Genomic DNA, 19,459 nt, shown 5'->3' on the forward strand with positions numbered 1-19,459 from the left:
GTCCTAAACTGGCCCGTACTGTCATGTATAAGAGCGTACTGAAGAGAGATGCCTCTGAATGTGAAAACTCTTAAAGTTTTTCGAATAAAACAAGCATTATTAACATTCTACATCTTTATTCGCTATGTATTCATATTTTCAGCTCTCTACCGGTACCAAGTACAGAATTGCAGCGTGTAACACGCCGCTGTGTAACGTAACTGTGGTGGTGCGTGAAAAACAGCGTGCTGTAATCGAGTTACAATTTCGAGGAGTGAGTTCACACATGGAACACCCTCTCTTTCAGCTTGACAATGCTAGACCACACACGAGCGCTGCGACATCTGGAACAGTCTGACTCCTTGGGGCACTGTCATCAATGATCCTCCATACTCCCCGACCACTCGATTTTCATATGTTTCCAAAACTTAAGAAACACCTTCGTGGACTTTACTTTGATGAAGATGAAGTGGTGCAATTAGGGATGAGCTTGTGGCTCCGTCAACAGTGTCAAACATTCTACAGTGACGATATGAAAAAACTGATCACTCTTTGGGAGAAATGAGCTTGACGGCAAGATGACTATATGGAGAAAAAATACATAGACGTGAAGGGTAAAGATGTAGAATGTTAATGTCATTTGTTTTACTTTAAAATTTTTAAGAGTTTTCACATGCAAAATTCGGAGACAATGCTCAGCACGTTCTCGTATGTACACGATGCAATAAAGGTCACCTTGCATTATAGAATTTGACAACCTACTTTTTTAAAAAAAAAAAAGTTTCATCATTCAGAAATAATTTCGAGGCTGTGGACCCATACAACAAGAGATTAAGCTACTCAAACGTTCCGTGATACTACCAGCGTTGACATGAAGGATGACACACAGCATCTGTCGGCCTCCGAAGTTATTTCACTGAGGAAGTTCATACTACGGTTTGCTCTTTCAACCGTAGCGCGAACGCCGAAATGAAAGATTTTAAGATAAGTGACTGTTAATATAAAGACGAACTACAGTTGCTCAGTAGAAGTAAAGCGACTGTACATCTACATCTACATCCACATATATACTCCGCTAGCCACCAAGCGGTGTGTGGCGTAGCGCACAACTCGCGCCAATGCAATGTCATATTCCCCCCCCCCCCCCCCCTGTTCCACTCGCGGATCGTACTGTCTGAACGCCTCAGTACGAGTTCAAATTTCCCTTATCTTTGAATGGTGATCATTGCGCGATTTGAAAGTTGATGGTAATAATAGATGCTCTACATCCTCGGCGAAGATCGGATTTCGGAATTTAGTGAGTAGCCCCTTCAGTTTAGCGTGTCGTCTATCTGGAAGTGTATCCTACTTCAAACTTTCTTTGACATTTGTAACGCTCTCGCGATGGCTAAATGTACCAGTCACGAATCTTGCCGCTCTTCTTTGGACCTTTCCAATCTCTTGAATGAGACTCAACTGGTAAAGCTCCCATACGGATGAACAGTACTCTAAGACTGGACGAACTAACGTATTGGAAGCAGTTTCCTTTGTTGAAGGACTGCATCGCTACAGGATTCTACCAAAAACCGCAATCTAGACGGGAAACCCGTATGTTACTGTATAGGTTACGTGAAAGGTCGAAAGAACAGCCAAGCGTGCCAGGCGTTTGAAATCGGGCATAGGCCATTCCAGTTTTCAAGACGGGTTGTTGAATGGATGCCCATTACCGTAATGTGTCTGACTCAGTCTGTTGTCGAATTATGGGACATTATTCCTCTGTATGAGTGGGTTCTATAAACACTGAACTAGAACTGAGTTCATTTTGCTCGTCCTTGAATACCAGATGGCAATGAACAGCGGGGACAACACGGAAGTCGCGGTTCTCGAGTACTGGAACCTATTCCGTACAGTCTGGCACTGGCAGCTAGTGAGCAAAGCAGGAGCTGCTTTGTGACCGGATTGTATACCTAGTAAACAGAACTCGCAACGTCGTTAATAAACTGGAAGAAACCGTCAGATATAGAAGTAATTTGTCTGTATCCCTTGAGAGTATTATTAGTCGTACGACAGTTATTTTGGACGATTTATGCCTATTTTGTGAATCGTTTTGTGGATAATTACGTGTTCTTCGTAAGGCTGTTTCCAGGTGATGTTACTGAATGTAGGTAAGTTGTAAGGCCAGGAAATTGTAACGACATTTTGGAAGACCTGCATGTGATTGAATCTTGATACTAATTCTGGCATTTGGCAACATAAACGAATATAGCGTTCTTAGAATAAATGTGTGGAGAGAGTCACAGTTATTTCATTACTAGTTTGTCAATAAATAAATGGAAATAAAATATCGTGGAGCATATGTGCCATAGATTTTGTATGGAACGACCACATAAGATGATATTTAATAGCCTGAGATTGATTGTAAGAATCCTAAGGGAATCTAGTTCACCTAGGAAAGAAATAGTCAACAGAACCATTATTCGTCGGGATTCTTGAACATTGTTCGTTTAGGGCGCCTACCAGGTAGGATTGATAGAGGGCGTAGTGGAGGTTCAAAGAAGAGCAAACCGTTTCGTGACGGGTTTGGTTAGTAATGGCGAGAGCGTCACGCAGCCCCTCAGCCTGCTGCGGCGAGGACTGTTGTGAATGTCTGGAGAGAGAACGTTCTAGCAAGAGTCGGGCAACGTGATCCTGCCTCCTTCACACATCTCACGAAACGAATACGGTGGGAAACTCAGAGGAATCAGAAGTACGGAGGCGTAAGTACAGGCTCTCTCATCATGCAGCTTTCACGGAAGGAGCAGCAAAGGAAGGATAGTATAGTGGAACACCGAGTACCTTCTGGCACACGCCGTAAGCTGACCTGCGGAGAACAGATGTAGGTGTTGGGAAATACAAATAAATGGCCCTGTTGTCTTTTACCACTTCCTGGTTTTACGAAATCAGTCTAGGTAGTCACTAATTTGGTTAGAAAATATACCAGGGGACTTCAAAAAGTAGGTTACACATTATTCCGGCAGGTCGAGTACCTTGTATTGAGTGCTGCAATACACCTCAAAGTAGCACACATGGCATTATTTTTCATCATGGTCACCAAATATCTGCGAGAAACTGTCGGAACTTCCTACCAATCGTTCAGTTCCTCGGCGATGGCAACCCGCTCCTTCGGCACAAAGACATTGGGCAGCTGGTGTGTGAACGTCCTCATCGTTGGAACGTTTCTTTCCCTCCAGTCTTCCAGGTATGCTCTCAGCTTGCCGAAAAGAAGCAAATGGCATGGTGCAGGACCTGGACTTCCCGATCAACAACCCCCGCGTCTGTGAAGCCTTGGCCGATTTGTTGTTGTCATTTTATTACGGCTCGACGCGACAGTTCATTTGGTCCACATACCGCCAGTATAGCATGGTGAATGTGAGTGTAGTTTAGACGTCTTGTCCACAAGAATCGAGACGACCCACTTACTTCAGCTTGGGAGTACGTTTCCAGTTGCATCGCCATGTCACTCCCAAACTGTGATGCACTTGTTATAAGTACTACAGCAGAACTATGTGTGCTGGAAACCCGCAGTGGTCTTATCGTGCGACGTCATGTGTAACCTATTTTCTGAAGTCCCTACGTAAAAAATATTGACTAAATAAAAAACAACTGTTCACCTGATTTACTTAAGAAATTAAATAGAGACTGTATGGTGTAATGGGTGTTAATTAATGGGTGTGAATTCCTAAGGGACCAAACTGCTTAGGTCATCGGTCCCTAGACTTACTCACTGCTAAAACTGACTTATACTAAGAACAACACACACACCCATGCCCGAGGGAGGACTCGAACCTCCGGCGGGAGGGGCCGCGCAGTCCGTGACATGGCGCCTCAAACCGCACGGCCACTCCGCGCGGCGAGGCTATACGCTCAGGTAACAAAAGTCATAGGATACCTCCTAATACCATGTCGGATCTCCTTCACAGCATAATGCAACAACTCGACGTGGCATGGACTCAACAAGTCGCTGGAACTTCCTGTAATAACATTGAGCCATGCTACCTCTACGGCCGTCCGTCATTGCGAAAGTGTTGACGGTGCAGGATTTTCTACACATACTGACCTCCCGCTTATGACCCATAAATGTTCAATTGGATTCATATCAGATGATTTATGTGGCCAAATCGTTCTCAGATCAATTGCGAACAATTTTTGCTCAGTGACGCGGCCCATCGTCATCCAAAAAATTCCCTCACTGTGTCCATGAATGGCCGAATATAGCCATTTCCAGTCAATGATCGGTTCAGTTGGACAGGAGGATCAGTCCATTCCGTGTAAACCCAGGTCACACCATTTTGGAGCCGCCACCAACTTACACAGGGCCTTGTTGACAACTTGAGTCCATGGCTTCTTGGGATCTGTGCCAGACTCGAAACCAACCATCAACTCTTACCAACTGAAATCAGGATTCTTCTCACCAGGCACGGTTTTCCGGTCGTCTATGGTTTAAACGATATAGTCACAGCCCAGGAAAGGCGCTGCGGGCGATGTCGTGCTGTTAGCAAAGGCAATCGCGTCGGTCATCTGCTGCCACAGCCCGTTAACGCCAAATTTCGCCGCACTGTTTACGTTCTTCGTACAACCGACATTGATTTCAGCGGTTATTTCACGCAGTGTTGCTTGTCTGTTAGCGCTGACAACTATATATAAACGCTTCTGCTCTCGGTCCTTGGGTGAAGGGCGTCGGCCACTGCGTTGCCCGTGGTGAGAGGTAATGCTTGAAATCTGGTATTCTCGGCACACTCTTGCAGCTGTGGATGTCGGAATATTGAATTACCTAACGATTTCCAAAGTGTGTCTAGCTCCAATTACCGTTCCGCGTTCAAAGGCTGTTAATCAGCGTCGTGCGGCTATAATCACGTCGAAAACCTCTTCACACGGATCACCTGAGTAGAAATGACGGCTCCGTCAATGCACTGACCTTTCATGCTTTGTGTACACGACAATACCGCCATCTAAATATGTGTGTATCGTTATTCCATTACTTTCGTCATGTCAGTGTACATGAGCTTAACAGATAATCTGAAATCAATATTCCGGCAGAGTTAATGTAACCAAAAGGTAAAATGGGAAAGAGACATAGCGCCCGTTGAACGACGACATCACTAGAGACGAGAGGGGCGCCCTGACTGGACAGACCTTGTGAAGGACGTTGGCCACGTCCCTTTCGAAAGAAGTACCGCAAAGTTTCCCCTGGCAGATTTTGGGTAACAGTGAAAATCCTATAAGTGGATTGCTGGATAGGTAATTGAACTTCGATCTTCCCGAATGCTAGTTCAATGACTCACTACAGCGCTACAGCACTCGCTGAGTATTTATACAAGTTATTTACAAATACTATATAAAGATAAGCACCGTAAGTTCTAAAATATGAGACTGGCAGCATTGGCACAAAATCAGTATTGGTACTATACAGCCTGACAAAAATGTAAAGCACCTGGAAAACATGGCCGAATGTCAATCTAATTTCGCACATGTGGTCACTATCGTGACATATAGAACGGTCACCAGAGTGCGTTAGTACTGTTCACGTTTACTGATGTTACCAAGCCTGATGTGGTATATAAGGGCCATCAACAGCGTCAAACGGTAAGTGAACGCTTTGAATGACACGGAGATGCCGCCTACTCGTGAGAGACAGCGTTATCAGCAACTGACATTGCCTGGACGGGGCGTCATTGTGGGTCTTCATTGGTGTCTTGGTGGAACTGCGCAATATCCAGATTTGTGGGACATTTGGATGTGATAAAAGCCCGATATTGATCTGCGTGGGTGAGCGAAGGCAGGCAGACTAGTGGTCAGGTTTCCGGTCGACCAAGTCTGACCACTAAAAGGGATGATCGTCGTCTTGCACATCAAGCAGATCGTAACCTCTTCACATCTGCGTCTGCGCGTGCTCCGAGAACAAGAAATGGACCCCATGCGACATAATGCGTCACCGCACGTGATTGGTCGGAGACCAGCAGCATCCGCACTAGCGAATAACCGTCCCATGTGCAGGCTGCGGGCAACAGCACATCACGAACGGCTGCCTTTGGAGCGGTGCCGTGGCCGGGCCGGGAAGCGTGGACAGCTGATGAACAGAGCCGCACTGTGTTCAGCGATGAGTGGAGATGCTGTGAGTATGGCGGGGACCTGCGAGACGTCCCATACTCCTAGGGCTGGTAGTGGCTGACGGAACTGACGGTGCGAGGCGTGGCAGAGTCATCCCGCGCCTCGTGCATTACCTCTCATGCGACAGATTCGTGGTGCCATTTGTTTGTAGGACATTGCTCATTCACACATTATACGTGTCTCTATCAGCTGCGTGATACTGACTATTCCTGTGGTCAGGAACACCAAGCAGACCTGGCCATCAAAGAATATGTCTGGGACCAGTTCGGAAGTGAACAGTATCTCAGTCCCAGTATCGAAGGCATCAAGAAACAGCTGTAACAGCTGTCTTGCAGCTTAGCTCGGGAGAAGATACGGCGCCTTCCAAATCCAATCAGCGCTTGCATCACGGCAGAGGGGGGTGCCACGTATACATATAATTGGGCCCATAATGCCAATTTTGTAAATCTGAGTCGATTTTGTAATTACTTAAATAACATCACAGGCCCTCCCAGCCCGTGAAGTTTCATTTCGTTTCCTCCTCCCCTTGTGGGTGCCCCACGCTTTTTGTGAGGCAATTTAATCGCTAGCAGAACATTCAACATCTCCCTGTTGTTAAGCAGCGTCGAGGAGCCTATTAAATTTAAATGTTGCAATGTTTAATTTACTATGCTTGCTTACCTGGTGTCGACTCCAAAGCTGCTTCGGATGGAATTTTGGTATATTCGAGGATTCTCTCCACTGACGTCATCTGACTAAGGACTTCGGTCATTTGCAGGATACCGAACTGTAGCATAACTGTCAGAGTAAGTGACTGTGAAATGGCCAGTCCGACGCCAGATCCACCGAAGGAAGCTGTATAACATGCATTTGAACAGTTAATGATTCTTCAGATCTCTAAACAATGAAATGTAAGTGATTTGCGTACATCGAAACTTCTGTGAATGAAATTTATTAAACAGATCACCATTGGCACATAAAGTACTAAAGACACAACATACAGTTAATTTTTGTACATCAGTAATAAATAAATATGGATTAGCAGAGGATAAAAGAAGATTCCTATATTACTTAAAAACGAGCTCTTCGTCCAGTCCGTGAAGGGCCAAGGGACGTCTACCGGTGACTGTGTGATCCGCTGTCTTGTGCCTTCATGTGGGTGCGGTATGGAGCGGCATGTGGTCCGATCAGCACACCGCTCTCCCGTCCGTTGTCCGTTTTGCAGACTTTCCAGACAGTAGAGCCACTACCACTCGGCCACGTAGCTTAATTGGCGTCACGAAACTGAACGGATCCCTAACAGTCCTCGCATCAAAGAAAAATCGTTAGGACTATCCGGATCGAACCCGGGTCCTCCACATGGCTGATGACCACTCAGCTGCAGATGCGGATTTTCCGATGTTATAGTTTTATCACAATGGCAAATTGAATGGAAAATGTATTGTTGACTGGTACAAACAATTTATTTTTTCACAGTGTTTTCCGAAGACTATCTCTCATCATTAGGTAGATCGTTTTTCATAATTATTTGTGATTCTGAAAGCTGGCGCAGAAAGTTGTATTACATACACAACCTGGCTGAAAAGGCTTATTGTGATTCGGATATTACTTATTAACAAATTATTGTCGTTCTGAAATAACTGTGTAATGTAGGGAGAACATCCTTTCGTATGATCAATGTATTCGTCAAGAATATAAGAAAGACATTATTCAGTTGATTACACAGATGCATTATTAATTCTATAAGTCGTCAACATTTCGACGCTCTCAGTGATTGGTACTACGTCTCAGTGATCAAAAATGTCTGACTCAAAACTGTTGCTATCATATTTATATCCAGAATGACATGCCAGTTACAACTTACAACGGGGTTCTAGAAGATTCGTCCCATTTCATAAGACTGGAGGAAGTATCAGGCAGGTAAGCTCTTTCAGACTTACGATATTTTCTGGACGTTGTGTGGGTACATTCTTCTCACGAAGCACTACTGTGGTACGTAACATAATACAGTTACAAAACTCCACTTCAAAAGTAAAAAAAAAGTCTAGTAACATTAATGTGACGACTTGTCAAAAGCAGGAATAGCCACCTTTTGCAGCGAGCACCGTTGCGAGACTTGCAACAAGTCACTGCGGATGTGAAGCCATGACGACTCCAGCGCCGAGGCAAGTTGCGCTAGGTTTCTCGGTTGAGGATCCGTGGCGTGAGCAGCCCGATAGAGGTGCTCCCATAGATCTTCGATTGGGTTTAAATACGGTGAGATTGATGGCCAGGGGAGTATGGTAAACTCATCCTGGTGCTCTTTGAACCACGCACGTACACTGCGAGCTTGGTGACACTTTGTACTGGCCTTCTGGTAGACGCCGAAGAAAAATAAACTGCCTGTAGGGCTGGACATGGTCTCCAAGAACATGTGTATACTTGTGTTGACCCACTGCGTCTTCCAGAATGACAAGACCACCCAGGGAATGCCACGAAAACATTTCCTGGACCACATTGCTCCCTCCTGGTTGCAGGGTGTCTGCTTTCAGACGTTTCGCCCCGTGTGCGTCAATGACCATCAGTCCGATGGAGCGTAAAACGTGATTTACCTGAAAAGGCCACTTGTCAGCACTCAGTGGACGCCCAGTTACGGTACTGGAGTGCAGATTCCAGCCTTCGTCCCTGAAGAAGTCAGCACGTGTCCATAAACCAGGCGCCTGCTGCGGAGGCCCCTCCACAGTAACGTCCACTGTACGGCCGTTGAGGAGACGCTGTTGGCAGCCCCTTGGTACATCTGAGCGGTCAGTTGCCCAGTAGTTGCACCTCTATTCGCCCAAGAGTATCTCCGCAGTCGCCGTTCACCCCTGTAATCTGTGGCTCATGGTGTACCACAGTTGCCTCGGACCCGGTTTTGGACAGCACCGTTCTGCCATGCACGGTATATTTTTAAAACTGCTGCGTGTGAACAGCGACAAATTCAGCATTTTCGGAAACGCTTCCGCACTTGGCCCGAAAGCCAATGATCATGTCATTTTGGACGTCACACAAATCGCTCTGTTTCCGCCTTGCGGCAACGACTGCACAGTTTTCGGCGTTCCCCCGAACGCTATATACAGCCTCTACTGCGTGTTCTGCCACCTGCCATCTGTGAGTACTTAGTGCACGTTGACGTCGAACATGGGCTATTGTCACATTACTGTGACTGGACAAAGTGTAAGAATGAAATTGAAGTGTAATAATGTCATTTCTGATGCAAAACTTTTTTCATTCAGCTGCATCTACATACATACTTCACTAGCCACACCGCATGTATTTGCTGAAGGGTATCCTATACCACTACTAGTTACAGTATTTCCTTTTCTTTCCCACACGAAATTAGAGCAAGAGAAAAACGACTGTCTAGACTATCTATATACTACGGTACTAGGCCCTAATCTCTCTAATCTCATCTTCATATTCCTTCCGCGAAACGTATGTTTTCGTCAGTAGAATCGTTCTGCAGTAAGCCTCAAATGCCGGTTCACTAAATTTAGTCAATAGCGCTCTTCGAAAAGAACGTCGCCTTTCCTCTAGCGGTTCCTATTTGAGTTCTCAAAGTATCTTCGTAATACTCGTGCGTTGTTCGAACCTACCGGTAACAGATCTAGCAGCCTGCCTCTGAATTTTTTCGATGCCTTCCTTTAGTCCGATCTGGTGCGGATCTCAAACACTCGAACAGTACTTAACAATGTGTCACACTATTGTCTTATATGCGGGCTCCTAAAATTCCCCTAATAAACCTAAGTCAACCATTTGCCTTTCCTAATACAACCTGACGTGCTCTATCCACTTCATATCGCTTTGCCATGTTATGCCGAGAAAATGAATTCTTGTGTGCAGAAAAGGAAACCGTGTTGAACATCTACACTCCTGGAAATTGAAATAAGAACACCGTGAATTCATTGTCCCAGGAAGAGGAAACTTTATTGACACATTCCTGGGGTCAGATACATCACATGATCACACTGACAGAACCACAGGCGCATAGACACAGGCAACAGAGCATGCACAATGTCGCCACTAGTACAGTGTATATCCACCTTTCGCAGCAATGCAGGCTGCTATTCTCCCATGGAGACGATCATAGAGATGCTGGATGTAGTCCTGTGGAACGGATTGCCATGCCATTTCCACCTGGCGCCTCAGTTGGACCAGCGTTCGTGCTGGACGTGCAGACCGCGTGAGACGACGCTTCATCCAGTCCCAAACATGCTCAATGGGGGACAGATCCGGAGATCTTGCTGGCCAGGGTAGTTGACTTACACCTTCTAGAGCACGTTGGGTGGCACGGGATACATGCGGACGTGCATTGTCCTGTTGGAACAGCAAGTTCCCTTGCCGGTCTAGGAATGGTAGAACGATGGGTTCGATGACGGTTTGGATGTACCGTGCACTATTCAGTGTCCCCTCGACGATCACCAGTGGTGTACGGCCAGTGTAGGAGATCGCTCCCCACACCATGATGCCGGGTGTTGGCCCTGTGTGCCTCGGTCGTATGCAGTCCTGATTGTGGCGCTCACATGCACGGCGCCAAACACGCATACGACCATCATTGGCACCAAGGCAGAAGTGACTCTCATCGCTGAAGACGACACGTCTCCATTCGTCCCTCCATTCACGCCTGTCGCGACACCACTGGAGGCGGGCTGCACGATGTTGGGGCGTGAGCAGAAGACGGCCTAACGGTGTGCGGGACCGTAGCCCAGCTTCAAGGAGACGGTTGCGAATGGTCCTCGCCGATACCCCAGGAGCAACAGTGTCCCTAATTTGCTGGGAAGTGGCGGTGGGGTCCCCTACGGCACTGCGTAGGATCCTACGGTCTTGGCGTGCATCCGTGCATCACTGCGGTCCGGTCCCAGGTCGACGGGCACGTGCACGTTCCGCCGACCACTGGCGACAACATCGATGTACTGTGGAGACCTCACGCCCCACGTGTTGAGCAATTCGGCGGTACGTCCACCCGGCCTCCCGCATGCCCACTATACGCCCTCGCTCAAAGTCCGTCAACTACACATACGGTTCACGTCCACGCTGTCGCGGCATGCTACCAGTGTTAAAGACTGCGATGGAGCTCCGTATGCCACGGCAAACTGGCTGACACTGACGGCGGCGGTGCACAAATGCTGCGCAGCTAGCGCCATTCGACGGCCAACACCGCGGTTCCTGGTGTGTCCGCTGTGCCGTGCGTGTGATCATTGCTTGTACAGCCCTCTCGCAGTGTCCGGAGCAAGTATGGTGGGTCTGACACACCGGTGTCAATGTGTTCTTTTTTCCATTTCCAGGAGTGTATAATCCATGATCAGCCACGCTCTGGACGTCCTATCACAGCCACTGGACATCATTGCCTCATCCACCCTACAGTCCAGACCTGGCACCCTCGGACTTCCATCTCTCTGGGCCCGCTTAAAGATTCTCTATGGGGAACACACTTTGAAGATGACGAGAGTGTCGGTCATGCAGTGAAAACATGGCTACGCTTACGGGACAAGAGCTTTTACCAGCAGGGAACCAGGGAACACATGGTCTTCCACAACGCTGGCGTACGGCTTTAGAATGTGATGAAGACTAGTGGAAAAATTGGACATAGACAAGACATGTTGATGTACACTCCTGGAAATTGAAATAAGAACACCGTGAATTCATTGTCCCAGGAAGGGGAAACTTTATTGACACATTCCTGGGGTCAGATACATCACATGATCACACTGACAGAACCACAGGCACATAGACACAGACAACAGAGCATGCACAATGTCGGCACTAGTACAGTGTATATCCACCTTTCGCAGCAATGCAGGCTGCAATTCTCCCATGGAGACGATCGTAGAGATGCTGGATGTAGTCCTGTGGAACGGCTTGCCATGCCATTTCCACCTGGCGCCTCAGTTGGACCAGCGTTCGTGCTGGACGTGCAGACCGCGTGAGACGACGCTTCATCCAGTCCCAAACATGCTCAATGGGGGACAGATCCGGAGATCTTGCTGGCCAGGGTAGTTGACTTACACCTTCTAGAGCACGTTGAGTGGCACGGGATACATGCGGACGTGCATTGTCCTGTTGGAACAGCAAGTTCCCTTGCCGGTCTAGGAATGGTAGAACGATGGGTTCGATGACGGTTTGGATGTACCGTGCACTATTCAGTGTCCCCTCGACGATCACCAGTGGTGTACGGCCAGTGTAGGAGATCGCTCCCCACACCATGATGCCGGGTGTTGGCCCTGTGTGCCTCGGTCGTATGCAGTCCTGATTGTGGCGCTCACCTGCACGGCGCCAAACACGCATACGACCATCATTGGCACCAAGGCAGAAGCGACTCTCATCGCTGAAGACGACACGTCTCCATTCGTCCCTCCATTCACGCCTGTCGCGACACCTCTGGAGGCGGGCTGCACGATGTTGGGGCGTGAGCGGAAGACGGCCTAACGGTGTGCGGGACCGTAGCCCACCTTCGTGGAGACGGTTGCGAATGGTCCTCGCCGATACCCCAGGAGCAACAGTGTCCCTAATTTGCTGGGAAGTGGCGGTGCGGTCCCCTATGGCACTGCGTAGGATCCTACGGTCTTGGCGTGCATCCGTGCGTCGCTGCCGTCCGGTCCCAGGTCGACGGGCACGTGCACGTTCCGCCGACCACTGGCGACAACATCGATGTACTGTGGAGACCTCACGCCCCACGTGTTGAGCAATTCGGCGGTTCGTCCACCCGGCCTCCCGCATGCCCACTATACGCCCTCGCTCAAAGTCCGTCAACTGCACATACGGTTCACGTCCACGCTGTCGCGGCATGCTACCAGTGTTAAAGACTGCGATGGAGCTCCGTATGCCACGGCAAACTGGCTGACACTGACGGCGGCGGTGCACAAATGCTGCGCAGCTGGCGCCATTCGACGGCCAACACCGCGGTTCCTGGTGTGTCCGCTGTGCCGTGCGTGTGATCATTGCTTGTACAGCCCTCTCGCAGTGTCCGGAGCAAGTACGGTGGGTCTGACACACCGGTGTCAATGTGTTCTTTTTTCCATTTCCAGGAGTGTATATTGTCACAAAATTCGGACTCTTAACAATAAATATGTTCTGAGAATAAAATGTGGGGAATCACTTATTGAACGACTCTCGTAGTTATGTTGCAATAAGATCCTGCAACGCCGTTCTTACGCGTTCCAGCCAAAATTAAGCCCTGCTGCAACGTTAAGTTCGTGCACGGAAAAACTCACCAGGAGTCAGGAGAAGATAACTTGTCCCTCTGAAACACAATGTTACTGCTGATTTGATTCAGATTTACGCTAGCTGTCTTTTTCCTGCACATATCAGACTGCAGTGGCGCGACAGGTGCTTTCACTAAAGCTAGAGTTTAGAGACAGCTCTTGTCCGGTACAGTATGCTGTCCGATACGGCCCGACCTTTCCCTGTATCTTCTACATGCACTTAGACAGAAACTTGCAACGATGTTCACTCAGGCATCGAAACTAAAAGTGTCTGTCGGCAGGAGACTTCGTGGTGCAGCTAGGTGCAATTCTGTTACAACTGTGCCGTGGTGTTTTCGGCGAGAGAACAACATAGCACCTCCTACAGCTCAAAGCACTCGACAGTAGCACTACAATGGCACTAATAAATCAGAACGTTTCTACAACTGCGAAATCATACCGGAAATTTCATATTTCCAAGACGATCGAGCACCAATGCACTGTTACCTGCATTTAAGAGCAACTTCAAATAGAGATCCGCTTCAGCGGTGGATCGTCCGCAGCGGCATGCAGCACTGGCCAGCAAGTTCGCCTGATCCCACGGTATGTGATTCCTTGTTTTAGAGGGTGCGTGAAGATCTCCATCTCTGTGTCTCTTCTTGCAGCAACTTCGGGTGAATGTGATGCCGCAAAGCAAGAGCAGCCAAACTCCAGACATGCTTACGGAAGTATGGGACGAGTTTGATTGTCGTCTGGATGTTCATCGCGCGTCCAGTTGAAGAAATGGTACATTTGTGAAAGGCGAATGAAAACTCTGATACGAAACATAGTTGTAAAATATACCCCAAGAGTTTACGTTTAGTCATGTAAAAGACATACCAGTGTAAAATCAGATTAATAATCCTATGCGTTACACAAAATGTACCCTAAGATTCCCTCTTCATTGAAGTAGAAGGTAATTTTATAATCTTGTGACAGGATGAAACATTCTGAAACACTCTTAAAATGAAGTGTCTCATTGACTTTTGCCTTCCGAGAAATATTTTTTCGTCACCTTATGCAAGAAGTCATTGAGGGTGTCTGCGGCCATATTGGCGCTAATGATTACGCACTTATCTTGGTTGCTAAAACATTTTTCTTTATTTTGAACCTCTCATCATGCGTTTCGGATTATCCCATCATAAGATCTATGGCATAAGAATACCACGTAAAACGAAATAGAGAAATATACATTACAATGAAGCAATAAAGCTGAGTAACATATTTTTAATATCGTGACACAGCATCTGGTCACTCATAATCAATTCACTACACCATCACTGCCCAAAGTGGCACAGGCAAACAATCTTTGCCATCAAGCTGCATTAGTTGCAGTATCAATACGTCTATGACAACAAGCATATCTCTGACATGTCTACGATTATTACAACTGCTTGTTATTTAACCTCAGTTGTATAAAAAGATAATACAAAAGCCCTAATAAATACGGGCATAACAGTTACATTTCAGTGCTGTTCGGATTATAGTGCAGAAGTTGACTGTCGCAAAGGCTGGGTATAGTCGTATAACTTACAATAATTCACAGTGCTCACACACAATTTTTATGCCACAGACCAGATGATGGGGTAACACAGAACCCACAATGGGATGTAAAAAATAATAACAAAAAATTACGACGAAGGTACGTGTATAATCATCAGATACTGTTTTTTATGGTTCACAAAGGTTTCGCCAAAGGTTAAGCAACATTCTGTATGATTCAGCCAGTGTGTGGTTAACAAGTGAGGCTTGATAATATATTTATAGACCACTGTATCTGGCTGCACTGATGTACGTTGTTAGCTTCTATACGAGATCGGCGTTCATTGACTCCCTTTGTTGGTATCTGTACATATTTCGTCAGTGGTCATTAAACAATTCCATTAATCAGCAATCAACCGTTGCCTCTGATCTGATACTAATCAGGCGGTAAGCAATTAGTGTTCGAAGCTAGTAGCAGTTCAAATGGTTCAAATGGCTCTAAGCACTATCGGACTTAACAGCTGAGGTCATCAGTCCCCTAGAACTTGGAACTACTTAAACCTAACTAACCGAAGGACATCACACACATCCATGCCCGAGGCAGGATTCGAACCTGCGACCGTAGCAGCAACGCGGCTCTTGACCCAGTAGCAGTGATAGCGAAGAGGAATCACCTTGTATCGGGATTAAAGGAGCAGATGATGCATTCTTACAATGTCTCGGTCCGCCACACAGTTTCAATCTGCCAGGAAGTTGAATATATAAATTGCTGTAGGTAACTACATTTGTCAATATATATTTCAATTTAATATTGCTGAACCAAACACATAAGTATTATTTATGCTGCTATGATCAAATGCGCAAGGCAATGTCATATAATGATTTATACAATGACTTATTTGGATATTTTTAATACGCATGATTATGAACTGAAATTTTTTACATAGAACCACTTTGCGACATGGCTAAATAATTGGCTGTATACAGCAGAAAAACTTACTAAAGATAATTATGGTTTTACAGTACAAAAGAAAGCATGTATTTCCTAGGTATCTTATATCAATAGGAAAACTGAGTAGCATTTTATAAACCTCACCTGTTGAAAGGACGAGGAAACTGTATGTCACCACACCAACAAATGTGCTGCTCAGCAAATCCAGCCATATGCCGAGGGCTGCCGTATTCGTAATGTAAAGAAACCACGCTGACGTATGGCGATCCTGAAGAAGTTGAAAGGAATAAAATGATAAATCATTCTACAACGAGTAAGAACAGTGGTATTGAGAAATAACGGGAACTTCAGAAGTCCGATTTAAATTCTCATCTCGTAAAACTATTTACTGTCACTATTAATTGAAATTGATTTCAGTATAAACTAACTTTAAGTAAAATAACATGGAACATTTAAACTTGGTTTATAATCTTCTTGAGTATGCGACTGAGTACTGCTGTTAAACGTTCACAACATTACGAGTCAACTCCGTCCTAACGTGATACGCAGGTGTTCAAGGAACGTTGCTGATAGTGTAATTTAAAAAATAAGAAAAAAACATCAAATTGAAAATCTCTGTTTTTGTTCAAAAGTATTCTAATGGTTGGTATTAAGGGTATCAGGACATACCTTAATTATTACTGAATAGGAGCAAGAGTACCCTAAGACATCTGTAATGGTACCCCTACAGTTTTCAGTAGCATTGTACTTCCAACACGTGATATAATTTCTTATGTTACTAGACTAAGTCAGAAGCTACTGAAGTAGGCTACTTGCATGTATCTGAACGTTAGTTGTCTAATAGCAAAGTAATACATACAAATCCTATGTAGAATATATTCTTTCAATTACGTACGATGTAGGGAGTAGGTATCTAATAAAATGTATTAAGATTAATGCACATGATGGTAATTAAAAACTATTTTTCAGTAGTTTCAAGTGCTGTTTTCTAATAAAAATACTTCGTTTCCTCCACGTCTCCCCATTCTGCGAATACCCTCCCGCCCCCACCCACCCCCCACCCACCCCCCGTCCTCATCCCCTTACTTTAACTCAGATCCTGGGTGCACTCTTCGTACCCAACATCAAAATCAATAAGGTCGTGTAATGACAGGAACTTAGCGTCACTGGAATGATGTACCACAAAGTTAAGAAGTGTGGAATAGTACTTAACGTTACTGTAATAAGGTGCATAGATTTTGTTCTCAGAAATTACGGTCTTTCTGGGCTCCAGATATCGTCTGACCATTAGTAGACGAAAGATAAACAAATTAAAAAATGACAACACATACTAAGATGACGAAACTCATAGGATAACGATATACACACATACAGATGACGATAATATCCACCACATAAGGTATGAAAGGGCAGTGTTTTGGCGGAGCTCTCATTTGTACTCAGGTGACTCATTCCGACGTGATTATGGCCGCATGACGGAAATTAACACACTTTGAACACGGATTGGTGGTTGGAGCTTGACTTTCCATTTCAAAATTCGTTAGGAAATTCAACATTCCGATACCCACAGTATCAAGAGTGTGCTGAGAATAGCAAATTTCAAGCATTACCTCTCACGACCGACAACGCAGTGGCCGGCGACCTTCAATTAACGACCGAGACCAACGGCGTTCGCGAAGAGTTCTCAGTGCTAACAGACAAGCAACACTGCTTTGAAATAACCACAGAAATTAATGTGGGACGTACGACGAACATATGCGTTAGGACCGTGCAGCGAAAAGTGGCGTTAGTGGGCTATGGCAGCAGACGACAGACGCGAGTGCCTTTGCTAACAGCACATCGCCTGCTGAGCCTCTCCTGTTCTCGTGACCATATCGTTTGGACCTAAGACGACTGGAAAACCATGACCTGGTCAGATGAGTCCCGGTTTCAGTTGGTAGGAGCTGTTGGTAGGGACAGAACAGTAGTTCCCAAACTTTCTTAGACCATAACCCCTGAGTGCAATCAGACATTCGCTAGTATTCCGGCCCTAGCACCTAACTAAATTGTGGAATGAAAGACTTCTTCGAAGGCTTTTATTTTTAAAATGATGAAATATTAATGATATGTGTTGTTTGTGGGTATGTCGGAAGGGGACGGGGGGTGTTAGATTGAATGGCGAAGGAATTCGTAGTGCATTGCAAGTGGTACCCACAACTTCCAGATAAGAAAGCTAACTATTCACAGTGAGAATAGACATTTGTTACAAAACATACTGCCGGCCGAAGTGGCCGTGCGGTTAAAGGCGCTGCAGTCTGGAACCGCAAGACCGCTACGGTCGCAGGTTCGAATCCTGCCTCGGGCATGGATGTTTGTGATGTCCTTAGGTTAGTTAGGTTTAACTAGTTCTAAGTTCTAGGGGACTAATGACCTCAGCAGTTGAGTCCCATAGTGCTCAGAGCCATTTGAACAAAACATACTTTCCCTGCATTACTACTCTCCACAGCGGCACTTGCTTGACCTGGACATTGCAGGCCCATTTAAAATCAACCAAGCTGTGTGCACTGCACTTACTGTCCGCAAATGACTTGATCGCTGCACTTTATTGCTTGGGAGACTTCAGGCTGTTAATGCTTTGTGTGTCACACCACAGCCACTAATAGTAATAGTAATAATAATAATACAGCACTATAGTAGCCCGTATGTAGTTACTGCCGTGTCGTGCTGTTAGTTAATTTATTTATCTGTTTCGAAGCCTGTAACGAAGCCATTTCTGGACTATTGCAGGTACTATCTACAACTCGGAGTAGACTTTTCTTGAGATATTTAGCATTTGTTTATACAAGGGGGTAATTATCCTCAGGGTGGGAAACACTGGGGCAGAGTGTGGCGCAGGGCCCACGAAGACATGGATCCAAGCTGTCAACAGGGCGCTGTGCAAGCTGTTGGTGACTCCATGATGGTGTGGACCGTCGAATGAACAGGGTCTTCTAATACAACTGAACAGATCATTCACTGGAAATGATATGTTCGGCTACTTCATTCACAGACCTCGTTTTTGTGGGTGACAATGCCGGGTGACAATTATTCGAGATTGATTGGAAGAACACTCTTGACGATTCGAGTGAAAGACTTGGTCACCCATATCGTCCGACATGAATCCCATCGAACGTTTATGAGGCATAATGGAGAGGTCAGATCTTGCACAAAATCTTGCATTGGCTACACTTTTGCAATTATCGACAGCTCATTACTTCTGCATTAATGTTCAGTCCATGCGACGTTGAGTTGCTGCACCACTCGGGTAAAAAGAAAAAAGGTCCGACACGATCCCTCTGAGTTTGTCATCTCATTGTATTTTCTGAACAGCGTGTCAGAAGGATTAAAGTGATCAATGAACTCTGACGTACTCTGTGACGTGAGTTTCACGTGCTTAAAGCCAACTGAGGCCTCTACGCCGTAAAACTCGACACAAATGCCGTCTTTGTGACGTTATGCTCTAACCTTTAGATAGAAGAGACACTAATGCCAATGAAAGTACAACATAACTAATACATTATCGGCGAAAACCACAAAAATATAGATGACCGTTTGCAATATCGCTTTCTCGTTATGCTTGGCTTTTGGATTAACTTGCGGGATAAAGGTGGCCTGCAGGCCTGTAACCATTTGTCAATACTTAGCAAGACTTTTTCACCAGTTTTTAGCCTCTGATAACAGAAAT

At 45.9% G+C, this 19,459-nt stretch overlaps 1 protein-coding gene across 2 annotated transcripts in view; it reads right to left on the reverse strand.

Moving 5' to 3' along the window:
- The window catches only part of LOC126457904 (ATP-binding cassette sub-family C member 4-like), a 201,593-nt gene that overhangs the window by 36,119 nt on the left and 146,015 nt on the right, over positions 1 to 19,459 (reverse strand). For both annotated transcript variants that reach the window (XM_050094579.1, XM_050094580.1), the window contains exons 19-20: positions 15,901 to 16,024; positions 6,766 to 6,939 (exon numbers count right to left, since the gene is read on the reverse strand). In XM_050094579.1, the coding sequence (XP_049950536.1) occupies positions 6,766 to 6,939; positions 15,901 to 16,024 (298 nt within the window). The remainder of the gene's footprint in view (positions 1 to 6,765; positions 6,940 to 15,900; positions 16,025 to 19,459) is intronic.

Source organism: Schistocerca serialis, chromosome 2 (assembly GCF_023864345.2).
Source record: "Schistocerca serialis cubense isolate TAMUIC-IGC-003099 chromosome 2, iqSchSeri2.2, whole genome shotgun sequence".
Taxonomy (NCBI): Eukaryota; Metazoa; Arthropoda; class Insecta; order Orthoptera; family Acrididae; genus Schistocerca; species Schistocerca serialis.